General features: G+C 42.6%; 1 protein-coding gene across 1 annotated transcript in view; it reads left to right on the top strand.

The window, feature by feature from the left end:
• Nucleotides 1–19296, top strand: part of large2 (LARGE xylosyl- and glucuronyltransferase 2) — a 303419-nt gene that overhangs the window by 240604 nt on the left and 43519 nt on the right. The window contains exons 8-11 of the mRNA XM_055154616.1: nt 3377–3548; nt 3857–3961; nt 6865–6977; nt 12472–12597. Of these exons, the coding sequence (XP_055010591.1) occupies nt 3377–3548; nt 3857–3961; nt 6865–6977; nt 12472–12597 (516 nt within the window). The remainder of the gene's footprint in view (nt 1–3376; nt 3549–3856; nt 3962–6864; nt 6978–12471; nt 12598–19296) is intronic.

Here is a 19296-nt window from a genome sequence, read left to right as displayed (position 1 = left end):
TCTCTCAATATCTACTTTCTCTCTCTTCAACTTTTTAATTCTCTCCCCTCTCTGTCTCTCACCTCTTGCTTCTTCTTCTCTCCATCATTTTCCCTCTTTCTTTCTCTCTCCCTCCTTTCCTTTCTCTTCCCTCTCTCTCCCGCTGTGTCTCTCTCTTTGCTCCCGTCTTACTGCGTCTTCCCTCTCTCCTTTTCTACTCATCTCTTTCTGTTTACGTCTTCCTTCTCTCCTTTCCTGCCTCCCTCTCTCTCTCTTCTCTCCCTCCTTCTTCCCCCTCTCCTTTTGTACTCCCTCTTTCACTCTCATCCTCTCTTCCTCTCTCTGTCTCTCTCTCCACACACAAACTCTATCTTCCCCTTTCTCTCTTTCTCTTTCTTGCTACTTCTTCCTTCTCTCAATTTATACTCTCCCTTTCTTTCTCTTCGTCTCTCACTCTCTCTTTATCTCTCTCACTTTCTCATTCTCTCCCTCTTTCTCTCCTTTTCTACTCTAGTCCTCTCCGCACTCCTTCTGTCTCTTTCTTTCTCAACCACCCTTTCCCTTCCTCTTGCTCTCTCTCTTCCTTCCTCTCCCTCCTTCTCTCTGTTTCTTTCTCTGCCTCGCTCCTTCTCTCTTTCTCTTCCTCCCTCCTGTCCTCTCCCTCTCTTTTTCTCTTCCTCCATCCCTCTATCCTTCTCTCTTCTGCTCTCTTTTCACCTCTTTCTCTCTCTCTCTCTCCATCTCTCTCTCTTTCTTGTATCACTTCAAAGGTAAATCCTTCTTTTCCGTGTCCTCTGCTCCGTTTGAACGTAAATGTGATTTAAGTGACCGCTGGCCCTTTAAGACCGACTTTTGCACACCGCACACACCTTTAGAGGAGTTTTGCACACCACACACACACACCTTTAGAGACTTTTGCACACCGCACACACATTTAGAGAAGAGTTTGCACACCACATACTTTTAGAGGAGAGTTTTGCACACCGCACACACCTTTAGATGAGATTTTTGCACACTGCACACACTGAACACTGCACACACCATTAGAGAAGAGTTTGCACACCGCACACATATTTAGAAAAGACTTTTGCACACCACACACACCTTTAAATGAGAGTTTTGCACACTGCACACACATTTAGAGAAGAGTTTGCACACCACACACCTTTAGATGAGAGTTTTGCACACCGCACACACCTTTAGACGAGTTTTACACACCTCACACGCCTTTCGAGAAGAATTTTGCACACCGCACTCTTTTAGTGGAGAGTTTTGCACACCTCACACGCCTTTAGAGAAGAATTTTGCACACCGCACTCTTTTAGTGGAGAGTTTTGCACACTGCACCACACATTTAGAGAAGAGTTTTGCACACCGCACACACCTTTAATTGAGAGTTTTGCACACCGCACACACATTTAGAGAAGAGTTTGCACACCGCACACCTTTAGACGAGTTTTGCACACCTCACACGCCTTTCGAGAAGAATTTTGCACACCGCACTCTTTTAGTGGAGAGTTTTGCACACTGCACACACATTTAGAGAAGAGTTTTGCACACTGCACACACTGCACACCACACACACCTTTAGTGGAGAGTTTTGCACACCGCACACACCTTTAGACGAGTTTTGCACACCACACACACTGCACACCACACACATCTTCAGAGGAGAGTTTTGCACACCGCACGCAGCTTCAAAGCGCGTGGACGGCGAGGACGGCGACCCGGCGTCCGTGATCAAAGATGGACGCATTAACTGCTCCGGAGAAGAGCTTTGTCTGTGCAAATCCTGGTTTAAGATAATCAACCAAAACAAACGCTGATGGGACCATTTCCAAACTTCAAATTGGAGCTTCAAACGTCGTCCTTAAGTGTTTCTGTGACGACAGTGCAGCCACTTTATTTTAGCTGCTGTTTTTATGAAAGGAGGAAATGGGACCCGAGAGTTGTTTCTGAAATGGAAGTCTTGTAATTGTGTTGTCACGATGCCAAAATTTAGACAATAGAATGTGATTTTCCACATTAAATCAAACTACTTTCTTTTCTTTTCACATGTGTCCTTATCTGTGTTTAATCCCTCACTGGTCCAGATCAATTTCACAGTGTCCATGAGCGTAAACTAGAGATGTAACAAAATACAAATCTCTCGGTACGATATTTATTGCGATATTTGAAAGAGGCAGGTATAATTGTAGATGGACAGTTTTTTTGCTTTTAAAATACCTTTTCAAGATTTTGGTGTGAATTATTTCCATCATAATTCCAAGAATTCAAGTAAAAAAAACATATTTCTTCATGTTGTCTGCACTGAAATGAATCATGGGATATGTAGTTCCTGATGTTTATAAACTGATGCTTCTATTAAACCTGCATTTAAGCAAAGGAATTTGTAATTCGATGTATTGTTACAGCCCATGGTTTTATTGTGAGACTTTTGATGAAATAATATCACGATATTTCGGTTATTGTCACATCTAGGGCCCGACCGATATTTCAGTTGGCTGATATGGGCACTTGGAAACATATCGACTATCGGCCTAAATCTTGCCGATATGGGCCGATATTTAGTGTGGCCCTGTTATACTTTGTTATAAAGCTTAGACTCTCTACATCAGACATGTCAAACTCAGGCCCGAGGGCCAAATTTGGCCCATGATATAACTATATTTGACCCATGAGATCACATCAAGTATGTATCAGAGCTGCCCGCCGACTACAGATCGACTATAGAGACATTATTTATTTAAAATGTTGTTATTATTTTATATTCTGCTTGTTCTGGATTCAATGTTTAAGCAAAACTATTATTAAACATTTATTTTAATAAGAAAAGGTTTAACATTACATATCTCCAAAGAAGAGAAAACATACAGAAGTTGTTGAAATTTTTCAATACATATTTAGTTTGGGACACGACTTTTTTAATTTTGGCCTCTGTGAGTTTGAGTTTGACACTTCTGCTCTACATTATGTTCATTTAATCCAATTTATGGACAGAGAAATGTCCCAATATGTGGCTCCACATCAGTATTTATCTGTGGAGTCATTTGTCTGTGTGTGGCCGTACTGTCCCTGAACATACCACAGAGTCGCGTCACTCACGTGTCTAAATATATCGGCAGCTCCACCTCCCATTTTATCGGTATCATATCGACCACAAAAAAAATCCATATCGGTTGGGCCCTAGTTACATCCCTAGTGTACGTGCTTTTACCCTGCATTCTATTATCTTCCGACTCCAATAGATCAGAGAACAGCGTAATATGGGATCTTTAAACTATAGAATTCTACAGTGTTTTGATGTCGCTTGAGGCTTAAGTGTTTAGTTTCTTTAATATTCAAACCCTCTCTTCCTCTTCCTCTTCCTCTTCCTCTCTCTTTGTGTGCGTTTCAGTCTGAAGTGTCGTGGATTCCAAACAAACATTACTCTGGGATCTACGGTCTGATGAAGCTGACCCTCACCAAGGCCCTGCCCCCGGACCTGAGTCAAGTCATCGTCCTGGACACCGACATCACCTTCGCCACCGACATCGCCGAACTCTGGGGCATCTTCAGGAAGTTCACAGGTAACGGGGAGATCTCTGTGTGACCTAGTTCATCCTTCTCTCTTTATCCGCCGCTGTGAGCCTCGACATTTTGGTCTTAAAATGTTCGTATTAACCCGCGACACATGATCCTGGTGTTTCTATTTCGCTGTTTTGTCCGTAAATCGAGATATGAACATTAATAACAGACAAAACTTCCCTCCCAAATATGGAACTTGGCTTCAAATCTGCTTCACTTAGTCCACGTCTTCATAGAGTCCTTGTTGTCCTCCCCGTGTTCCTGTGGCAGAGTGGTTAGCTTTTCTCTCTCTCTCTCTTTCTATGTTCAGATAAGCAGGTGATTGGTCTGGTGGAGAATCAGAGCGACTGGTATTTGGGGAATCTGTGGAAGAATCACAAACCGTGGCCAGCGCTGGGACGAGGCTTCAACACAGGTAAAAGACAAATAAGAAAAAGAATGTAATAAACACTCTCTGGTGGATTAGACATTTTTTTGTTTAATATTTTTTCATGAGGATGAGGATGAGGGTGCGTTCTGTCTGTTCGCTCCTTCCTCATGTCTGTTTGTCTCCCTTCATTCCCTCGTCTCTCGCTTCCTCTCAAACTGTAAACATGTTGGCCTGGATTTTATCGTTTCTTGTTCAGTACATGTGAAGAGTTCTGTTACAGCTTCACTTTTACACACAGAGGAACTTAAGCGCCGCACGTACTACTGCACATAGGGAAGGAGTGAGGCGACTTCATTCCCCGGGCGTATTAACCAGACTCTGGAGTCCACATCCGCCTCTGCGCAACCGGAAAAAGACGGGGAGCGAACAGGAGAGGAGGGGGGAGTCGTGTCTTTGCTCTCTCTCCTCAGATCAGAAGGACCGGAAAAGTTCTGTGTCCCAAATCAAACTCTTGCCCGTGTGCGCTGTGGCTCCTCTCTCGTTTAGTCAGATCATTAAAAAAGTCACACTTGGAGCTCACCAGCAGTGCAGTTTAAACTTCAGGCCTGAATTAGCTTTGGTCAGAGGCTTATTTCTGTCATGGAACGAGTTGAGGCTTAAACTGGAGATGGACCAAGATTCAGCTCAGGATTTCAGGATAATCCTGGACTTATTCAACGACTTCGATAGAATGCCCTCCTACTGTTGAATGTACAATAACAGAGCAGCTGTTTCTACACGACATTAGGCCCAATTGAATATAAAACACAACTGTAGGTCATATATAGTCGGGGGTCCCTGGTCCAGCTCTACGTCAGTTTGGGAGTTCATAGTTTGAAAAACGTTGAAGACCCCTGACCTACAGATTAATGGCCTTTTTTACTTACAGTACAGCTGAGGTCTGTCATACTCTACACTGGTCCATGTTAAAAGCTTGTTTAGTTTAGTTTAGTGTGTTATCTATTTATTTATTTACTTATTTAGTGTCATGTACCGTGTAGTTGGTGCCCAGTCCAGACACATGACACAATAAGCAGACTGATCCCACATCAAACATAAAATGTCCTCTTACTAGTGTTGTCAAGACCGCACCAATCCAGACCAAGACCTGTCCGAGACCACAGGGCCCTGAGACCGAGACAAGACCAAGACCTCTGAGGGTTGAGACCGAGACAAGACGAAGAGTTGACGAAGAGAGACCACGGCCCATCGAGACCAAATCAAGATCACCAACATTTATTTGTATTTTACAGTTATTTTGGCACAAATATATCAATGTTTTTATAAATGTATTTCAGTTTTATCACTCGAGTGTCAGACCTCGAGACCGAGACAAGAGTGAGTGCAAGCACCTTCAAGGCCGAGACAAGACCGAGTCCAAACGTGGTCAAGTCCGAGACGAGACCAAGACCTCAAAAAACGATCTCGAGGCCAGTCTCAAGACCCAGACCGGTCTTACTACGACACTATCTCTTACGGAGGTCCCAGTCTTTCAACACAAACTGAGCCACCTTGAAAACATTACATTTAAACAAATACTCCAATCTGTCCTCATAATAATAATAAACATTAGACACAACTGACAGCAGCTCATGATACAACTGACAGTAGAACAGAAAATGCATTTCATTTTCAACGTCCTTTGATTCACACAGACACATAGGGGTGTTTAAAAATACTGAAATATCGATATATCGTATCATTTAATGTGATGATACAGTATCGATATCGTGGGCTGCTATAACTTATTTAGTTACTAAAGAAAGAAACTCATCTAGCACATTTGACATTTTCACTGTTTTGATGAAAGCACAAGACGTGGTTTAACAAAGACTTTTAGTATCACAGACATGATTTAGCCTTTATTTTTATTGAACCGTATCGAAGCGTTTTGAAACCTATCAAATCGAAAGTGCACTGTATCGAAATACGTATCATGGCCTATGTATTGAGGTATGTATCACATCGACAACTTCTTAATGATACCAGCCCTACAGACACATGTGCTCCTCCTCTGGGACTGAGTGGAAGCCTCCTGTCTCCAGAGCCAGAGGCAGAAGTCAAGTTCAGAGCAACATAAAGCTCAGGACCAAACTGTCTTTAAGTTTGGTTTACAGAAGATTTCACTGTGCCACTTCTGTTTATACTTAAAGTAAAGTTTCCTAGTTTGTCTCATACTACAGATTAACTTATTTCTATAAATAAACTGGAGATCTGCCTCAGCCTGTCAACTCCAGGACGATTTACGTAACAGACTCCACTTAAATCCATGTTTGGTCAATCAAAACAGTAAATGTGAAACTGTCCCTGTGCAGGTGTGGTCCTGTCTCTGTAAATAAAGTCCAGTCTGTGTTCTGGTGTTGTTCTGAAACACTGAGGTTTAAAATTCTCCCACTAAAATTTGACCAGTCGAATCTAGAAATTATTTTAGTCAACTATGATACAGAATAAAAATAATGTACAGGAGGTTTTCAGGAACAAGAACATGTGAAGAGCTCAATTTAGACAGAAACATGAGATGGAAACTTCAGAGTGTGACTGAAATGTGTGTGTGTGTGTGCATCCTGTCTGTAATGCATGCTGTCACATGTGTGTGCTGTGATCCTGTCTGTAATGCATCTGCTGTCTGTCCTGTCTGTGTGTGTGTGTGTGTGTGTGTGTGTGCAGGTGTGATCCTGTCTGTAATCATGTTGCACCTGTCTGTGTGTGTGTGTGTGTGTGCAGGTGTGATCCTGTCTGTAATCATGCTGCACCTGTCTGTGTCTGTGTGTGTGTGTGTGTGTGTGTGTGTGTGTCTGTGCTGTGTCTGTGTGTGTGTGTGTGTGTGTGTGCAGGTGTGATCCTGTCTGTAATCATGTTGCACCTGTCTGTCTGTCTCTGTGTGTGTGTGTGTGTGTGTGTGTGTGCAGGTGTGATCCTGTTGTACCTGGAGCGTCTGAGGCGGATGCGCTGGGAGCAGATGTGGAGGCTCACGGCGGAGCGGGAGCTCATGAACATGCTCAGCACCTCGCTGGCCGATCAGGTCAGGAAATAAAAAGTCTATTTATTCTGCTTTTAAATGTCCATCAGCAGTGTTGGGAAAGTGACTTTTAAAATGTAATCCCCTACAGATTACAGATTACACACACCAAAATGTAGTTTGTAACGGAATTCATTAAATTACTTAAAGTGAGTAATGTAATCTGAATACTTTGGATTATTTGATTTGCTGTAGAGAAACAAAGACGAGGATTTAGTAACATAAGATGTTTTGTCTGATAAAAGAAAATAAAAATATGTTAAATCCTGTTTTAGACCTGGTTTAGTCCCGGTTTAGTCCTGGTTTAGACCTGGTTTAGACAAGGTTTAGATCTAGTTTAGGTCTGGTTTAGATCTGGTTTCAGTCCTGGTTTAGACCTGGTTTAGACAAGATTTAGACCTGGTTTAGTCCCGGTTTAGTCCCGGTTTAGTCCTGGTTTAGTCCTGGTTTAGACAAGGTTTAGACCTGGTTTAGATCTAGTTTAGGTCTAGTTTAGATCCGGTTTCCGTCCTGGTTTTAGACCTGGTATTAGTCCTGGTTTAGATCTAGTTTAGACCTGGTATAGTTTCCGGCAATGAGTGGCCCAAAATGTAAAAACAGGAAAATCCCTCTGTGTAATCCATTTATTTCAACAAAGTAACTGTAATCCAATTACCACTCACTGAAACAGTAACTGTAACTGAATACAGTTACTCATCATTTGTACTCTGATTACATAACTCTGGTACATGTAATCTGTTACTCCCCAACACTGATGATCAATTTAAAAAGTTTTACACTATTTTCTGTTATAATCTTGTTTCTTCATCACAAACAGTGGAGTTGTGTTTTGTTTCATTCACATGTTTAAACCCTGCAGCTGTTTCTTAGGACACACTCACTCTGGGACTTAAAGGTTGTATGGAGGATTTTTTTTTAGTTTCAAACTGTCAGTGAAAGATTAAAATACCATTACAGAGACGCAGCAGCTTTGTAATTATGATGACCAAAAAAAAAAGAACGAAAATCTATCAACTGTGGACGTAGTGAGGCCAGATAAACATCAGCCAATAGAAAACGAGGCTCCCTCATTTTCTATTGGCTGTTGGGTTGTCAATCAAACTCCCTAGTATAACTGACTCGTCGGAGCGCGGGGATTACGTGGTTTACGTGGTTCTTAGAGGCTTTTTTCAAACTGTCGCTTCCTCGCATTTCGCACAAAGTTTGTCGCGACGGCGGACGAGAATCCACGACCGGTTCGCCACAAAAGAAAGTCCGTTTTTGAGGTCGCTGAAAGAAGAAGAGAAGAGGAAAAGGAGCAAAGCCAAACTGAGGTGATTCTTGGAGATCTCGTCCAGCGATGGCGCGACCGAAGCAGACGAAGGGTCTAAAAACTGACGCGTCGGTCGCTGAATTACTTCTAGACAGGAAACTTCAACAGTAATTCTGAACGCGCACAGGGACTGTCGCTGTATTTCTCTTCCCTTAAAAAAAATCCTCTATACAACCTTTAAGAACCGTGTCATGTTCAAGTACGATTATGGTACAGGTTCTATGTTCCGCACTCACACCTGCACAACTGAACCGAGCCACAGTCCGATGACGTCAGTGCACGGTGCTGTTTGTTTACGTGTGGGAGCAGAGCGAACGCTTTAGCGGAGAAAATAAGTCCAGCGGCAGAAATGTCTATTAAATAGTGAGACAGATGTGTCCTTTTATGATACAGGAGGAGACGAAGTTGCAAAACTTTTGTCTCTCCTTATTGAAGGTGAGTGAGTGTGCGACTTTATTCACTGTTTTTATCGTATGAGTGAAGTTGTAACCAGGTCAAAGTCCCAGTCGAACCGTGTCGGGGCAGGAACCGTGCAGTCGAACCGGGCTTTGCAGTCACATTGGAAAAACGTTCCCTGCTTTATGGGTGATCGGTGCTTGGGCAGAGTTCTAAAGTCACAGTGTGAGTGCTGAAAACTACCACTTCATGACATCACAAGGTGGAACAGAGCATTTTGAGTTTTGGAAATGTAACAGACAAATAATAAAGAGTTACTCAAAACATGTGTGAATGAAACAAAACACAAGTCCAGGACTGAACCAGGACTAAACCAGGACTGAACCAGGACTAAACCAGGACTGAACCAGGACTGAACCAGGACTGAACCAGACTGAACAGGACTGAACCAGGAACTGAACCAGGACTAAACCAGGACTGAACCAGGACTAAAACCGACTGAACAAGGACTGAAACCAGGACTAACTAAACCAGGACTGAACCAGGACTGAACCAGAACCAGGACTGAACAGGACTAAACCAGGACTAAACCAGGACTGAACCAGGACTAAACCAGAACTGAACAAGGACTGAACCAGGACTAAACCAGGACTGAAACAGGACTGAAACAGGACTAAACCAGGAGAACCAGGACTAAACCAGGACTAAACCAGGACTGAACCAGGACTAAACCAGGACTGAACCAGGACTAAACCAGGACTGAAACCAGGACTGAACCAGGACTGAACCAGGACTAAACCAGGACCAGGACCAGACCGGGACCGAGACCAGGACTTAAGACCAGGGACCAGAACAGGAGGACTGAGACCGAGGACCGGGACTGAGGACCTGAAGACTGAGGCCTGGACCAGACTGGACCAGACTTGGACCAGAGACTGGGACTGAGAACGGGGCCAGACCAGGACCAGACCAGGACTGAAAATGTTTTAGCCCTGGGCAGTCCTGGTTTTAGTCCTGGTCCTGGTTAGTCCTGTTTCCTGGAGTCCTGGTTAGTCCTGTTTTAGTCCTGGTTTAGTCCTGGTTCAGTCCTGGTTCAGTCCTGGTTCAGTCCTGGTTCAGTCCTGTTCAGTCCTGGTTCAGTCCTGGTTCAGTCCTGGTTCAGTCCGGCATCGCACTTAAAACACAAAATCGAAAACTGAAAAAAAACAAATCTTTATCTCTTTTTTCAATTTGGTTTTGGAGACAAATAATGAAGAAAATAGTTTTGTTTTTTTGTTTTTTTTCTTTTTCATTTTCTTATTTTTGGTTTTATATTGAAAAAAACGAACGAACGAATGACACACGGATTAACTTTGCACAATGTACGACCTTTATATAAAAATATTAAGTTACGTAAATCGTGATCAAATTGAAACTGTGACCTGGCTCAAAGAAAAATTTGTTAATATTTTTCTGGCATTTCTCCCTGTTCTTGTCTTTTCCGTTGACCCGGTGTCGTGTAGTTCTGGTTTGGAGCAGGTTAAACGCTGATTGAAAGACGTCTCCGCGGTAATCTCGTCCTCGCACATGTAACTTTGCTCGGGCTCCACTCTGTGTTTGTGAAGTGGACCAGTTAATTCAATATTCGCCGTCCGTGCGTCTCCGTCTCCCGTCCCATTTTCTCTCACAATGGAGGATTTGATTAACTTTGGCCTTCCCTTCATCTGAGGCCACGGCAAATACAGATGTGTCCTCAAACTGGAAAATGAAGCTCCTGTTAAAACTTTCACAAAATAAACTCCTTTTCAACCCGAGCGGAAGTATACAGTGTCCGCGCAGTATCGAAACACTGGACGTACAAAACCAGGATTAGTGTTTTCACGATACGCAAATTTAATTCTAAAGCTTTTCAGGGAAGTTCTGCTCTGTCCTGTCGGCGGGACTTTTATGATACTGTGAAAATGAGGATCTAGTTTCGATTTTTGGATTTAGTTTCAGTTCCTGTCTGATTTCCGATACTTTTAACAACTTTGAATTCTGAACTTTTAGGTTATCTTTACACTGTGTCCATAATCCTTCCCCATCCACGCAGCTCTGGGCATAGTTGTTTACATTTTACAGAAGCGAAACTTAAAGGTTGTATGGAGGATTTTTTTTTGTTTCAAATTGTCAGTGATAGATTATAAAGGTGCAGTAGCCTTGTAATTATGATGACCAAAAAAAAAGAGAATAAAAATTCATCAACTCTGGACGTGGTGGGGCTAAACATTTGCCAATAGATAACGACACTGCCTCGTTATCTGTGAGCTGACAGGCTGTCAATCAATCTCCCTACGTTTCTAGTGTAACTGACTTGCCTGCGCCGCCGGTACGTGGTTTACGTACGACTGTCACGCAGTCCACAGACGCAAGACACACAGACGCTGTTTACTCCACCAACACAACAGTTCTTAGCGGCTTTTTTGACCTATATCTTCCTCGCAGTTCGCACAAAGTTTGTTGCGATGGCGACAAGAATCCAGGAGCAGTTCGCCGCAAAAGAAAGTCCGTTTTTGAGGTCGCTGAAAGAAGAAGACAAGGGGAAAAGCAGCGAAGCCAAACTAAGGTGATTCTTGTAGATTCATTCCAGCGATGGCGCGACTGAAGCAGACGAAGGGTCTAAAGACTGAACCACTGGTCCACAAATTACTCCTGGACAGGAAACTTCTGCTTATTATGAAAACGTACTTTATTTCCAAGAGCTAGACAAACGTTTTTCAGGACACGAATGTGATATCCTATGTCTGAAAACGTAATTTTCAAGGCAAAGAAAGAGTCCGCTTGCTGCTGCGTGTTGTAGTTAGTTCATTCACAACCTTCTCTGCACCACTTTACTGCTCCTCTTCGCGCTGCCCGTTCCGTTCTTCCCTCCGCTCCTCACTTCTCCGTCTTGCCTAACCAACACTGTAGTTAGTTGTTTACAAGTCATGTGCAGCACCGGCTGTAAACAAACCTGTTTCTGGCGTAAGGAGGAGGAGGGAGGAGGTGTTTCTACGTAGGAGCTGTAGGGGAGGGGAGGTGGTTTCACGCATGCGCAACATTTGAAAAAGGACAAACAGTCGCTGGATTTCTCGTTCCTTGGAAAATCCTCTATACAACCTTTAAAACCGCTTGGCTCATTTGCATAAACTAAGCGCTGAAAAAAAACAGCTCACTCCTTATGCGCTGAAGCGGTTTAGCTTCTGTGGGACTAAAGGACACGACTCAGTGGAATATGAGTGTTCTCTCTGTGACAGAGGGATGTTCTGCAAACCATGTCTGAAGTTGCAGCAGCCGATTTCGAGCCGAGGAAGATGGCGAGAGTGAAAATAGTCTTTTTGTGGGCCGCGTACTAGCGAGTAGCGCCGCTGTTTCCCGTTGGTGTCTGGTTTGTCTCTGGTTTGTTTTCCACAATAGCATCACATGACCGATGTCACAAACCCACAGAATCAGGATGGCGCAAGTCACAGTGATGTGGAACAATAAGGACGGACACTAGAGCTTCTACATCAGAGTATCAGTGTTTTCAGGCGTCCACACGGTGCCGGATCAGATCTGGAGCTGGAGGCACCAGATCGTTCCGTCTCTGGAGCCGTTTTCCATCCGATTAGTGTGAATGAACACTGCATCCACAATGAAAACGACTCCAATACGAACTAGTGTGGACGGGCCTTAGTGTTCTATTTACAGTATGTTTGTCGTATGTTTGTCGTATGTTTGTCGTATGTTTGTATAATGTTTGTATAATGTTTGTATACTGTTGTGTGACTGTGTTTTTGTTGTTGTGTTCAGGACATCTTTAACGCCTTCATCAAACAGAACCCTGTCCTGGTGCATCAGCTGCCGTGCTTCTGGAACGTCCAACTGTCCGACCACACGCGCTCAGAGCAGTGCTACACCGAGGTCTCTGATCTAAAGGTAATACTACTACTACAAATACTACTACTACTACTACTACTACTACTACTGTCTGACCACACGCGCTCAGAGCAGTGCTACACCGAGGTCTCTGATCTAAAGGTAATACTACTACTACAAATACTACTACTACTACTACTATACTACTACTGTCTGACCACACGCGCTCAGAGCAGTGCTACACCGAGGTCTCTGATCTAAAGGTAATACTACTACTACAAATACTACTACTACTACTACTACTACTACTGTCTGACCACACGCGCTCAGAGCAGTGCTACACCGAGGTCTCTGATCTAAAGGTAATACTACTACTACAAATACTACTACTACTACTACTGTCTGACCACACGCGCTCAGAGCAGTGCTACACCGAGGTCTCTGATCTAAAGGTAATACTACTACTACAAATACTACTACTACTACTACTACTACTACTACTGTCTGACCACACGTGCTCAGAGCAGTGCTACACCGAGGTCTCTGATCTAAAGGTAATACTACTACTACAAATACCACTACTACTACTACTACTACTACTGACCACACGCGCTCAGAGCAGTGCTACACCGAGGTCTCTGATCTAAAGGTATACTACTACTACAAATAACTACTACTACTACTACTACTACTACTACTGTCTGACCACACGCGCTCAGAGCAGTGCTACACCGAGGTCTCTGATCTAAAGGTAATACTACTACTACAAATACTACTACTACTACTACTGTCTGACCACACGCGCTCAGAGCAGTGCTACACCGAGGTCCTGATCTAAAGGAATACTACTACAAATACTACTACTACTACTACTACTACACTGTCTGACCCACGCGCTCAGAGCAGTGCTACACGAGGTCTGATCTAAGGTAATACTACTACTACAAATACTACTACTACTACTACTATACTACTACTGTCTGACCACACGTGCTCAGAGCAGTGCTACACCGAGGTCTCTGATCTAAAGGTAATACTACTACTACTAACCCCGAATTCACACCAGGAGCTGCAGTAGTGATTAACGTAGGTGGAGATGCTGTAAATTTAAAAGTTTCAGTTCACACCAGAGCCTCAGAGACGCTCCTGCTGCGCAGCCTACACGTCTTCTCACAGTTTCAGACATCATATTTTGTACTTGCTTTTTGTTCTTAACATGTAGAATGTGTATTAAGTGTGTTGTTAATTAAGTGTAGAACTGGAGAACACATTTGATTTTACTGTAGATATTGTAAATAAAGTTTACAATATCTCTATCTATAAAGCTGCATTTCTACTTCATCTTGTATGTGAGGTTTAAATCTATTAACATGCACATAAAAGTCACTTGACAGTCTACACGGGCGGACCTTCGAGTCCGTTCTGACAGTGAGTCCTAGTTCAGTTCTGGTTTAGTTCTGGCTTAGTCCCGAGTCCTTGTAGAATTGGTGTCTGACATCGTGAATGACGTTATATTTCTCCACTTCGAGGATTAACTTTTCGTCGTCCTTCATTAACCTTTCCTTGGACACAGCGCGTTGTTTACGTTGTTGTCTTGACTTTGGTTAAGTTATTTTGAAAGGGCACTGGAAGTTTATTTTGACACCGCGTGTTTATTTCCTGTCTTTCCGCTGCTAAAAACATTGGAGACGCTTCGTTGACGCTACAAAATTAGAAGCTCCAACCTCTCGAGCAGCGCGTCAGCGTCAGCCGCTCGTTGGACGTGTGTCTGACGCTGTCGGTGTCACTGTCAGACCGGTTCAAATGGAAATCTAAACCTGCACGTCTGCTGCTCGTGTGTTGTGCTGCTGCGCTTTGGTGTGAACTGGGGGTAATACTAATACTATTATTAATACTACTACTGCTAATACTAATACTACAAATATTACTGCTACTACTACTGTCTGACCACACACGATCTGAGCAGAGCTACAGCAAAGTGTCTGATCTAAATGTAATACTACTACTGCTACTAATACTTCAAATATTAATACTTCAAATACTACTGCTACTACTACTACTACAACTGTCTGACCACACCAAGGTATCTAATACTACTCTTACTACTACAAATACTACTACTACTACTACTAATAATACTACAAATACTACCACTACTACTACTAATAATACTACAAATACTACTGCTACTGCTACAACTGTCCGACCACACTACACCAAGGTGTCTGATGTCAAGGTACAACTACTAAATCTACAAATGCTACTGTATTGCTATCTGACTCCACCAGGTCAGAGCTCAAGGTACTGCTACTGCTACTTCTACTACTACCACCACCACCACCACCACTACTACTGCTGCTACCATCATAGTTGTTTTCCTCTGATGTCCTTGAGTGGTGATAAAAAGCTCCAACATTGTTAAAGTTTATTCGTCTTCAGCAGGCTCGTATTGCGCTGTTAAAAAGTATCTCCACTCGGAAGCAGCGGTTCGTGTTTTTAGCATCATTTAGAGCTCTGTTCACGTCCAGTACGAGGATTAAACCACTGACCTCTGGGTTAATGGGAGAACACTTTACCACTGAGCCACTGTTCTGTAGTTAATCTGGACTCGGGGTTTGTGGACGGGTCCCCGGAGACGCTGCACTGCCCCCGACGGGTTACACGAGAGGGGCATTTAAAGATGGGTCAAATGCAGAGGACACGAGGATAATGAAGTGTATCCTCTACTACTTTCTACTTGCATTACTCACACTACTACAACCGCACTACTTCTGCGCAGCCCGGTCCCTGCAGCCTCTCCCCTCGGTCCGTGGAGAGTGCAGCAGAATTATGTGTTCAGAGCAGAGGAAATGTTTTGACAGAGATGAAAAACGCTGCTCGGGTCCAGGAGTCACGGAGGAGACCTGGACTCCGCTCGCCTTTTCATTTGACACACTCTCTACGATTTAATACGGAGGGCTCCCACGGGGCTCCGACGAACTCTACTCCCGCAGAAATATGAGACGGCGCAATAATACAGCGTTAAAATGCGCTCGATAAACAAACCGATGTCCCTGCGTCGCCACGGGGTCGATTGTCTAACCTCGCCTGCGGTGTTTGGCTCCAGACAGCGGCAAATCCAGAGCCCAGTCCCATATTTGGAAATCTGCGAAACCAAAGAGCCAATCAGGAGAGAGGATGTTGAAGGTACATCAATCAATCAATCAAACTTTATTTATAAAGCGCTTTTCATACAAAAATGTAAACCAAAGTGCTTTACAAGATTAAAAACAATCCCACATTTCCATCCACCCACCAACCCAACCCCCACACCTGCCCGACCCCACACAACCAAACAACCCAAACACACACACACGCACACACGCACACACACACACACACACACACACACACACACACACACGCCCTAACATGGTAAAATACATAAAATTACCTATAGTAAAATGTGAGGCTGAATACAGGCGAACCAGTTGAGAAAGCACCGTCAGAGGAGCCGTCTACATCAGGAGCAGAGAGACGTCCACCACCACCAGGAACCACCCACAGGAGCCAGGGGAGAGATGAAGCCCAAGCTCCAACTCTCCACCAGGAGCCCACGGGACAGAACCCGGCAGCCACAGCCGACCTCCGCTCCCGATGCAGAGGCTCCTACAGAGGAAACACTGGAAATCCTAAAAAATAAGCCTAAAATAAATAAATATACTAAAATGTGTACAATAGAAACAGGTAAAAGTATAAGATTTCATTCAAAAGTTGAGCTAAAAAGGTGGGTCTTGAGCCTGCTCTTAAAAACATGAATGTTCTCTTTGGCCCTGAGCTCCTCCGGCTGCAGGTCCATAGACGGGGGCCGTAGAACTGAAAAGACGCCTCCTCTCCGTGAGTGTGTGTCCTGACTTTGGGAATGACCAGGAGCTGCTGCCGGAGGAGCGCAGGGTCCGCGAGGGTTCGTAGTGTAAAAGCAGTTCTGAAAGAAAAGAAGGCCCAAGACCATTAAGACATTTAAAAAACAGTAAAAGAACTTTAAAATCGATCCTGAAACTCACAGGGAGCCAATGCAGTGATTTTAAAACCGGTGTAATGTGGTCCCGCCCTCTGGTCCTCGTCAGGACACGCGCTGCTGAATGTTGTAATAATTGCAAACCTGAAATACACTTTAGGGGAAGAGCAGAGAGCAGGGCATTACAGTCGTCTATTCGACTGGTGATAAAAGCATCAGCGTCTCCGTGTTGGCCCGAGAGAGAATGGGGCGGACTCTGGCTATGTTTTTTAGGTGATAAAAACTAATTTTTGTGATGTTCTTAATGTGTGGGATAAAAGTCAGCTCAGAGTCAAAAATGATGCCCAGGTTTTTCACTTGAGGAGAAGGGTTAAAAGACTGTGCTTGTAGTTTGGGTAAAAGTTTTGGGTAAAAGGTTACATGTCCCTTCTTCTTAGCAACAAGCCGTAAAAGCTGTCGATCAAACCTGTTGCTAACTCTAGTGGGAGTGACCTTGGGAAAAGAAGACGTCTGATTGGTTCATTACCGTATTTTTTGGATTATAAGGCGCAATATCAATCATGTTGGTAACACTTCATAATAACTACACCTTATTTAGCCTTAATAAAGCATGAACAAAGACTTAATTAATAATGATTCACGCTTAGTAACTACTTAATTACTACCTGAATTAGCACTTAACTTGCACTTAATTCACCTGTGCTGTAAATAGTCACTCAATACTTCTTAATTACTCATTGTGGTGGATCCCTCTGCCACCGTCCATAGTGTCAGTATTATTTAATTTTCATTATTATTTACATTAAGTGAATTACATTACACATAATTAATTCCTTTATTTGGACTTATGTTCTAATTTGAGTGCACACATTTTAGTTAATATAAGTCTAATTCACTTACACTTGTTCTTTTTGTTTTTTTGAGCACCGGGCGGAGGACCCTGGGAGAGACCATCAGGACTCAGAAAAGGGGGGGGAAAGCACTATTTAGTTTGTTTTACTAAGTTAGTTTGTTTAGTTTGTGTTAAGGTCACGTTATTATCACTTATTATTTTCTGTGTTATAATTATTTGCTTTTTTGTTACTTTGATTATTATTATTGTTATTGGTTTAGTTAGTTAATTAGTGTAATTCCTCCCTCTTGTGTTCAGCTTTAGTTGGTCCTCAGGTATTTAAACACACCTGTTCCTTTGTCTGGTCGGGTTAGTTTTGTTCAGTTCAGTTTGATTTTGAGTTTCCCCAGTTGGGCCCAGTTTTTTTTTTGTTAATAATTTGCCTAATTTGAGCCTTTGTTAAATTATATCTTTTTTTGACTTTATTAAATTTAAACTTATTTTTATACCTTGTCTTTGCCTTTCTGTTTGGTCCACTACACTCATGAACTAACCATCTGCATGTTTACAAATGCATATTTAAGTTCACATTTGAGCATTTATTAATGATTAATAAGCTATGAGAGAATGATTTACTAATAATACAATGCAGTGATCATTCAGGCAGCTGTTATCTGTTCGTTAAGTCTTTCTGAGAGGTTTTCTAAAGTGAAGACGAATTATGTTTATTAAACATTTGTTAAGGTTGGTTAAACTCCAGAGAAACAATAATGCATTATTAGTAAATCATTCTCTCGTGGTTTACTAATCATTAATAAATGCTCAAATTTGGACTTAAATATACATTTACAAATACACACACAAATGTTTAGTTCATGAGTAATTAAGTAAGAAATACTTATGAGTAACTATTTACAGCACAGGCGAATTAAGTGCAAGTTAAAGTGATAAATCAGGTAGTAATTACATAGTTACTAAGCGTGAATCATTATTAATTAAGTCTTTGTTCATGCTTTATTAAGGCTAAATAAGGTGTAGTTATTATAAAGTGTTACCAAAATGTTGAATTATCTTTTCTGTTTTCATACATAAAGCACACAGGATTATAAGGAGCATTAAGTGAAAAAAACAAGCGACACTTGAGGCTGATCCTTAGTCCAGGCGTCCACGATCCGTCGGCAGATCGTGGGTGTAATTCGCCCGGCGTTGCCTCTCTGTCTTGGTGAATGTGGATTATGAATGTGGGTGGAGAATTTAAGTGTTTGTTTTTTTTTGTAATTAAGTCGTCCTCAAAGTTAAGAGTTTTTTTTTTGTTTGTTTTTTTGAAGACGACTCAAATATACATTGTGGCAAAGCTGCATTATTACTCATTTGTTTACATTTTACAGTCGTCCGTCGCTAATGTTGTTTACATTGTGTATGTAGTATATATGATTATTGTTTCTCTCTTGGCACAAACTCGAAATAAAAACCAATCAATCAATATCGCGGTTCACCTTTCGCGGCTCGCTGTTTTGCAGATTTTTAAATTTTTTTTTTACAGTGTATGAATGCGTATTGCGTTCCTCCCGCTGCGTCCTGATTGGCTGAGGGACTCCTCTCACCTGTACAGTACAGAATGCGTTCAGCTGCCAAATTTAAATAAATGTTGGATCTGTATCAGTGTGATTCTGAAGTGCTGTATGTTTGCAAGTTTTCTCCCCGACAAAACCCACAGTATCGACGAAACGTTCTGCACCGACATTGACTGCTGCGGTCGCACCCAAAAAGAGGAGGAAGATGTAACCATCGCACAAAAAGCTGGACTTCACCTATCTCCGGTTATTTTTAGAACGTAACCCCCGTGATAAACGAGGGACCATTGTACACAAATGAAAGTTAAAACCACATGTCTCATTTGCATAAACTATAAGCGCAGAAAAACGGCTCG

Source organism: Boleophthalmus pectinirostris, unplaced genomic scaffold, assembly GCF_026225935.1.
Source record: "Boleophthalmus pectinirostris isolate CB_2022bp ecotype Guang Dong unplaced genomic scaffold, ASM2622593v1 HiC_scaffold_19, whole genome shotgun sequence".
NCBI lineage: Eukaryota > Metazoa > Chordata > Actinopteri > Gobiiformes > Gobiidae > Boleophthalmus > Boleophthalmus pectinirostris.
This window is presented reverse-complemented; position numbering and strand designations above follow the sequence as displayed.